Below are 8,222 nucleotides of genomic sequence, written 5' to 3'. Positions count from 1 at the left end.
AGTTTTTGTGTTCAACATATCATTAACTGAACATTAATATGTGTGGAAAAACTGCAGTGGATGATCAAAAACATATAAACCATAAGCTGAGATCTTTTTAAAGACATGATTCAGAAGATTGAGTGCATTGAGTTCATACACTGTTTGTCTATGTACCTATAAACACAATAGACTGACACAATATTTTACTCTCTATGTATGAATTTCCCGAGGCAAGTCTAGTGTTGGGATTGCTTTTCTTTTATTTGTATCTTCCAGAAAAACATGATCCAAATCTCATACAATTCTTCTAGTTTTACTTTGAAAATACGTGATCCAGTTCTAAGAAAATGATTCTTCCTCTTGTGATTTGTTGCATGTAATTTCATGGATAATGCCAGTGAACACACACAGAGCCTATGTAAACACATTTTGAGGCCTTGATTTCCTCAGAGCATAACCTTGATAAGATACTTAAAAACTACGTGGCCAACAAAAACCAGTACTGGATCTATGATTGTCCATCATCTTCTATCATCTCATTCAAAGGTCTTTAAATCTCGATGATTGTCGAGGTACTATGTAAATCGTGTGGCTTTGAGCCTTAAAATGAAAATGATAGTTGATGATAATGATGTCCTGTCGGAGCCATACGAAAGTCCTGTGTACTCAAAGCTGAATTTAATCTTATAAAGCAGACAACTGTCTCCAGGGCCCCAAAGCCATCGGGACCTGCAAAAGCCTCACCTTGGCTGTATGTTTGTTGTCTGTGATAATTTGATTTATTGCAGATTTATTTGGCAACATGAGCCACTAATGCACAGTATTACCTTACTAGACCTATATTATCTCATTTAATAGTGTTTAACTGCTTGGTGTTTCGTTAAAAATAGAGTTAAAATAGCCTATCGTGTGCACTCTCCAGTGCATTGCACTACTACAGGTCAACTAGGGGCCCTTAGATAAGTTTTGCCCTAGGGTCCCCCTTTTACTGCCGCCTTGTGTATATTTATAAATCATGTTAGAGGTGCAGTTAATGTATGTATATGTATGTTAATGTGTAGAGTTTCTATTTGAAATACAGCGCTCTAGTCCACTTAACCACACAATAATCAAATAATAATAATAATTTGAGCCAAAAATGCCAGTGTCTGGTGAAATGTTAAGAAATCAGACCGCTGTGTCATAGCTTGTCCATGTGACGGCTGGCTCCAGAGGAATTCCCCGGTTCAACTTTTACCACTTTTACCTTTGCCCTACAAACATTACTGCGGCTTACGTCACCGTGCCGCGCTACATCTCGCGATAATTAAAGAATATAAATACAGCGGCTGTCGCTCCTCAAAGTATCAGTCAGCTCATTCGCACTTTAGATTGTAACCAGACGCCCTAAATATCGGTAAGACTTTACTTTCCGCTCTTTAAAGTTACTTGTCGACCTACTTTGAGCTTGTGTTATTATACAGCCACAAGGACAGACTACTGTAATACGGAAGTAATAGACTTGTGGAGGTTTTTGTTCTTCTGAATGTTTCATATTGTGTCTTCTCTTCTCTATAGGTTGTGTTCAGCAGACATGGCAGCAGCTGCAGTTATCTTAAATCAGGTGAGTTTGCTAGAAAGACTTTAGCTTTATTTGGTCAATATTTGTGGACTGAAAAGCAACTATGATGAAGGTGGAACTGGCAGGGGTGTGTGTTGGAGAAAAAGCTGATTTTGATCCATTTAAAAGCCAAGAATGGACACTAGAAAGCTATTCTACACATTCAGGAATAAGACCATGGCAGGCTACTTAAATGTCCAGTTTCTCTATTATTACTCTATTATTATTTAAAAACTCAGTGGAATAGAAATAGGAAGTGATTATTGATAGTACTGGATCTATTCAAATACTCTTTGGACAAAAAAAAAGGAACAGCACAGTCAAACAGTGAATAGAAGTGTTGTAAACCTCCTCTTCCTCTTCTCTGCCTCCTTACAGAATGTGGTGGAGAGGGTGACCAGCCTTCCTCTGGTGAGCTCCACCTATGGCCTGGTGTCCAGCGTGTACTGCAACACCAAGGACAACCACCCTTACATCAAGAGCGTGTGTGAGGCTGCTGAGCAGGGAGTCCGAAACATCACCTCTGTGGTCCTCACCACGGCTTCACCCATCATCGACAAGCTGGAGCCTCAGAGTAGGAACCTCTTTAGTGTGATTTCTTTGTAGATGAGCTGATCAAATCCATCGGTAGACATGGCTACTAAGTTTATAGGATGTCAAAACAAAACCTGATGATCTGAAACTGTGAGGATGATTCAGTGCTGAGTCACACAAGCTTGAAGCAGGAAGTTCACGTCAGGGTGCTGGCTCTTACTCATCTTGATCTTTCACCCAGTTTTTGTGTTTACTCTAGAATCACCCAGATTTGAGCCACAAAAAACTCCATTATTTTACTTAAAAGGAACATTTATTCAGTTATATCCCTACTATTTCCACAGTAAATGTATGTTTGACATTGTTTCAGCTTGCCTTATTACGTCTAATTTACTTACATTTTGCCTACAGTTGCCATTGCTAATGACCTGGCCTGTAAAGGTTTGGACAAGATTGAGAAAACCTTGCCGATTCTTCACCAGCCGTCTGAGCAGGTACGTACTGGATTAGAGACCAATAGCTGGCACAGTTAAACACAGCCTCAAAGGTCAGAGCGCTCATACTCGAGCCAAATTACACAATGTCGTAATGTCCCGTCTTTCTCAACCCGCTCATATTTTGCCATAATTAATTAAATATATATTTGTTCATGATTCCGTCTGTGCCCAGATCGTTTCCAGTGCCAAGGATGTGGTAACCAACGCTAAAGATGTTGTGACAGGCACGGTGTCCGGTGCCAAGGACACAGTCTCAGACAGTCTGACCAGCGCCGTGGTAAAGACTCGGGGCGCGGTGCAGGACGGGATGGACAAGACCAGGGCCGTTGTCAGCGAGAGTGTCACCACAGTGCTGGAGAGCAGAGTGGCCCGGCTGGTCAGCAGCGGAGTGGACACGGCCCTCAGCACCTCTGAGAGCCTGGTGGACCAGTACCTGCCTGTGACGGAGGACGAGCTGGGTGAGTGGAAAACTACCAGTTAGACGAGCTACATTTCCTGTACCAGCATAAAACACATCTACTCATGACCCCATTTTACTAGTGAGAATACGCCTGTTGTTCTGTAACAGGCTGTATCAAAGGTCAGTTATTGACAGACAGCTGGAGGATGTTGTTAGCGAGGGAGTCGGGTCAGTTTCCGAGAAAACAGGACTTATCAGATTATGCTCTGTTTACATTAGTGGCCAGTTTTTCTCCATCATTAAAAGGAGTCGTTGTTTAGAGTGAACTGTGGCGTGCAGACATTTATAACAAACAATCCCGTACACTGTTAGTTTAAATGCATCTGTTCTGAGGGACTGACTAGTGAGTAAATTACATTCTTCACGGCTTTAAAGCCTCCAGCCCCTTCCAACGTGCAAAAACCGGATCGGACGTCTGAAACAGAACTCAAAGTAATCGTATGTTGTTTGTTCATGTTTCCTTCCCTTGTGACAGAGCTGGAGGCCAAAAATGTGAGAGGCTTTGACAAGAAGGAGTCGAGCTACTATGTCCGCCTGGGTTCCCTCTCCACCAAGCTGCGAAAGCGGGCGTACACCAGGGCCCTGGCCAAAATCCAAGACGGCAGGCAGCGAAGCAGGGAATTCATCTCTGAGCTGAGCTCCACTGTCGACCTGGTGGGCCTCCTTATTTATTAATATTAGTAGCACTTAATGCAACATGCTTTACGATAAGGAAAAGTCTTTATGATGATATGGGGACAAACTTGTTGTTGTAAAGTAGCTCAATATTCATTAAAGTTCTCCCCTAAAGGGGCAGAAACTTGTGGACAGAAAATAATTGAAGTGTTTGTTTTTGTAGATTGAATATGGTAGGAAGAATATTGACGGGGCTAACCAGATGGTGAATGACAAGCTGAGCTCCCTGGTGGCGTGGAAGTCCAATGGTCATGAGGCAGAGGTGAGGTGGACAACACAAATATGCAATGAGATAACATACTCAATTCATCAAGAAAAGAGACACATCAGTCTGTTTTACACCACTTGAGTTCGAAGTATGTGTGATTATTTCTATCTGTTCATCCCCTGCACTCAGGTAATCGAGTCTCGCACCTTGGCTCTGGCACATTCCCTCACCCAGCAGCTCCAGACCACCTGCCTGGTCCTCGTCTCCAGCCTGCAGGGCCTCCCCAACAACATCCAGCAGGAGGTGCTCTCACTCAGGCACTCGGCCACACAAATATACACCAGCTTCAGCAAGGCTAACATGCTGGGAGACCTGCCCAGCAGCGTGCTGACCAGCAGCAAAGTTCAACTGGGCAAAATGAAAGATTCCCTAGACAACGTCATGGACTACCTGGTCAATAACACGCCGCTCAACTGGCTGGTCGGTCCCTTCTACCCCCGGATGGCCCCGGATGAGAATCAGACTCGTACGCCGGCTTCTGATTCTTGTGGCACACAAGCTACGTCCTCCTGCTCTCACTCCTCCCAGCTACACCGAGAGGAGCCCATGGAAGTGGAGATGGAGTCGCTGCAGTCCCAGCGGCACTAGTGATCCATTGCAGCTTCATGTTCTGAGTTTTAAGTAATATATTCTGCTTTTTTAGGCAAAGATTGCACTTTTTAATATAATGTTGAATGCATTAGGATGTTATACTTTAATATAGCTACATGTCAACAAACAACAATACTTGTTTTATACTTATTTTTTAATTCTTGCTGTAACCAAAATCACCTAAAATCTTATATTTGTCAATTCTGTGCCCAATTTTATAAGTTTTATAAGCGAGACATACACTGGCAAAACTTAATCATGTGCTTATTTCAAAATAAAAGTTACTGGAATGAGATGTATGCATTTATTGTTTTTTCCTCCACATAAATATCTGTACTAGATTTTGTGTCTCTAGAACTAACAGCTTTAAGATTTTTACAAAATACAGACAGTTAGGAAACTGCTTGTTTGTAAAGACAGAAAATAAATGTGGCAAGATCTTAACTCAAATTGAGTTTCTACACTTAAAACCATACAGTCATCAAGAATACAACTCTTACACCTCTCTGTACTAGGCCACAGTAAACTGACTTATAACTTCCATTCAAAGTAACAACCAATTTTGTATTTCTCCCACATATGTAGAGTAAGTGTATGTCAGTTGTTAATTGAAAATCTAATCATTTGTAGGACGACAAGCATATTCAGTACAATTTGAAACTTATTACGGGTCATTTTTAAATTTTAGACAAGAGACTAGATGCAAATACTACTGACTGAATAATGTAGGATAATAATAAGCTTTATTATATATTTTTAAAACTCTTTAAGACAACCAAAGCACAACTGTTATTATTACTGTATTTGCAAATCTGATAAGAAAATCAACGGTGGATGTTCAGGCATCTTTACTCATCGCTGGCAGCGACTTCGCCTCGACAGATACTCCATCAGACTCTGAAAATGCAGTTAGCAGAGACAGATTACAGGTTGGTACAAAGGAACACTTCAGATGCTTAAGAATATATAAACACTTAAGTCACATTAAAGATGAATTCTCTATTACCGTGAGCTTCTGAATCTGGCACCATGCCACGTCATCCAGCAAGTCCAAGTTAACGGCATCCTTGGTCTCTTCAGAAAAGCTAACGGTCTAGGAAGGAAGACCACATGGAGAACATCCATACAAGTTTGTGGCATCTCCCAATAATCCAGGTATATTTTAAACATTTAAATTAAATAGTAGCAGTAAAGAAAGACATGTCTGTACTAGAAATCATCTCCTTGGGTGTAGAAGGGTTTCAGTGCTTTATACAAATGATTTGAAGCACTTAGTCTTACAAGGCTTTGACATATCGCCTTGCTTTAAATAAAAAATAATCTAACAGCATTGCTTCCTTAAGAGTTGGTACGAAGTAAGAAGGATAAAAAAAAATATATACGAGTACCTGCCCCTGTGCCGTGGTTACAGTGATGTGTGCAGCAGAGCCTGCCATTGAACAGTGCAGATCACCAGCAGAGACGACAGACCTGGGACAGCACAAGATTGACAAGTCAATTTAGAGCTGTTAAAATATCTGTACATCTGATTTAAATACAAGTCCTGTTCATGTGTGCATCATCAACATCTACACCACAAACAGACCTGAGTTTAGGTTTGGTCGGTACGGCCTGGTCGTTGGTTTTGGTCAAGCGGCTTTGGGTTCTTTTGGCAGTGACTGAGGAGCCCCTGTAGACCGTGAGTGCGACGTCAAAGTCTCCATACTCATTCACCGCATTAGAAAACACATTAACCTGCAACTCTTACCTGAGATTCCCAGTGCTGTTACTACCAACTAATGTTCTGCTCTTTTTTGCCCCCTTTCCTCCCTGAAAACAAAAACACAGACACAGAAAATTGTGGATTTCAAACACTTGATATAGTTCAGAAAAACAACATACAGTGCCACAGTAAGCAAACCAGTACTTGATATTATTCTACAAGCTGTTGCTCTTTCGCCCTGCATTATCCAAGGCAAATTTACTCCAAGTATGTCCAAATATTTATCAGATTTCTCCTGCACAAAATGTCAGACTAGATGTACAATGTAGGAACAAAACAGACACTTATGAGAGGAGAATAACCCTCCTGTAGCTTTATATTTGTCTGAATCTCCTTGACTTTGAGGAAGTTTATACTTAGTATGTACATTAATTCCTTAATATTGTCATTGTTTCTCCGTTTTGTGCCTCTACAACTACTACTTCTCTATATGCTGTACATATAATTGATATAATATGAATATGATAACTAATGTCTGTCCTTTAGCTCTTCCCTTAGTTTTCATTCCCCCTCCTCTATCAAAGGGGATCTGGATCTTATTAAAAGAAGCTTGTGTTTTACCACATAAATGATGTTTAATATTTGAAAATACCTTTTTTGTATTTAAAAGTTAAAAATCCATGTTAAAACCAACCGTCTCCCTCATGTGTGCAGACATTACTCACCTTAGAGGTCTTGGATGAGGTCCTCTGGGCTGGGGTGGACTGACCTGGGGTAGAATCAGTTGATTTCCCTTTAAAAATAAAAGCACAGAAGATGGCTGTTGAAGTAACACAATGTCAGACAATGACATTTACTGCAGGATCTCAAACTGTGTTCACCTCTTTTGCTGGGTACCCTCCTGAGGGGCTGGTGCATCTCAAGAGACTCATTCTGCAAAACGACACAATTATACCTGTTACAATAATGAAAAAGCACCAAACATGGCAGCGACTTAACAACAGTCTCTACTCACCTTCATGGCAATTGACACATCACTTGCTGAGATCTCTTCCTCTAACAGAAGATGGAGTGGAAAAGAAACTTGTTATGAATCTCAGACACGCTTGGAGGAGTAAACTTATTTGAATGTATACGTGAGGGGGGCTCACCGCTTATTAAATCCCCTATGAACGTGTTTTGAAGAGAAGGAGGCATCTTCATCAGTTCCACTTTGAAGACTTTGTCCACTGTTGCCAACATGTTCTCCATTTTGGCCTCCAGCTCGTTCATACGCTCTTGTGCTGTAAGGGGACATTTTCGGCATTTCAGGACAACAAACAGCCGAGGACGTGAAACCTGACATTGGACCTGCAGTCAGTAGCAAACCTTCTTTCTCGAACTGCTGAATGAAGAGGGCCAGTCTGCTCTGTCGCATCTCCCGGCCCAGCTGCTCTTTAACCTGGGCATTTCTCGTCCGCCTCAACGGCATCTTGTTGCCCCGTCCTCTCAACGCTCAGCCCGTGTGGAAAGCGGCGCTGCTTCACTACAAGCGCGCACCTGTGACCGCACCGCAGCTAATTAACATATCCATGCGCTCCCCAGACACTCGGTGGTGAGGTTCTCGAAGTACTATGTTGCTTGGCGGAAGGGTGGTATTGGTATTTTTTGGCACCAAATGCATCAGCAGGCATGTTTAAAAATGTTTCTACAATTTTAGGAAAATAACAGCACGTGGAAAATATATATTACACAAAATATATGTAACCAACGTGTATATTTCAACATTCTCAGTTGTTGGTACTTTAGAAGTTATTTTTTCTGCATATTTTATGTGTATTTCCTATTTTATGCATATGCACAACAATAAAAGTAGAGAACAACTGAGAAACTGTACAATGAAGCCAGATTGTGAACACAATAACTGCAGGAAG

At 41.4% G+C, this 8,222-nt stretch overlaps 2 protein-coding genes across 2 annotated transcripts; one reads left to right on the top strand and one right to left on the bottom strand.

The window, feature by feature from the left end:
• The first annotated feature begins 1,312 nt into the window (after nt 1-1,312).
• plin2 (perilipin 2) lies at nt 1,313-4,902 on the top strand. The gene is made up of 8 exons (XM_035675823.1): nt 1,313-1,378; nt 1,540-1,585; nt 1,961-2,156; nt 2,528-2,610; nt 2,786-3,071; nt 3,549-3,727; nt 3,912-4,010; nt 4,146-4,902. The coding sequence occupies exons 2-8, from the start codon at nt 1,556-1,558 to the stop codon at nt 4,602-4,604; spliced, it is 1,332 nt and encodes a 443-aa protein (XP_035531716.1). The 5' UTR covers nt 1,313-1,378; nt 1,540-1,555; the 3' UTR covers nt 4,605-4,902.
• Nucleotides 4,903-5,333: 431 nt separating this feature from the next.
• Nucleotides 5,334-7,854, bottom strand: cdca9 (cell division cycle associated 9). Its single transcript, XM_035675824.1, has 10 exons — nt 7,678-7,854; nt 7,461-7,592; nt 7,325-7,365; nt 7,191-7,242; nt 7,035-7,102; nt 6,355-6,416; nt 6,193-6,276; nt 5,996-6,077; nt 5,614-5,700; nt 5,334-5,504 (listed from the first exon to the last, which is right to left on the bottom strand). Exons 1-10 carry the CDS (start codon nt 7,778-7,780, stop codon nt 5,460-5,462), a joined length of 756 nt encoding a protein of 251 aa, XP_035531717.1. The 5' UTR covers nt 7,781-7,854; the 3' UTR covers nt 5,334-5,459.
• Between the last annotated feature and the right edge of the window lie 368 nt (nt 7,855-8,222).

Source organism: Morone saxatilis, unplaced genomic scaffold (genome assembly GCF_004916995.1).
Source record: "Morone saxatilis isolate NCDOM2014 unplaced genomic scaffold, NCSU_SB_2.0 Contig4, whole genome shotgun sequence".
Classification (NCBI taxonomy): domain Eukaryota; kingdom Metazoa; phylum Chordata; class Actinopteri; family Moronidae; genus Morone; species Morone saxatilis.
Note: the sequence above shows the minus strand (reverse complement) of the source record. Positions and strands in the feature narration are given on the sequence as shown.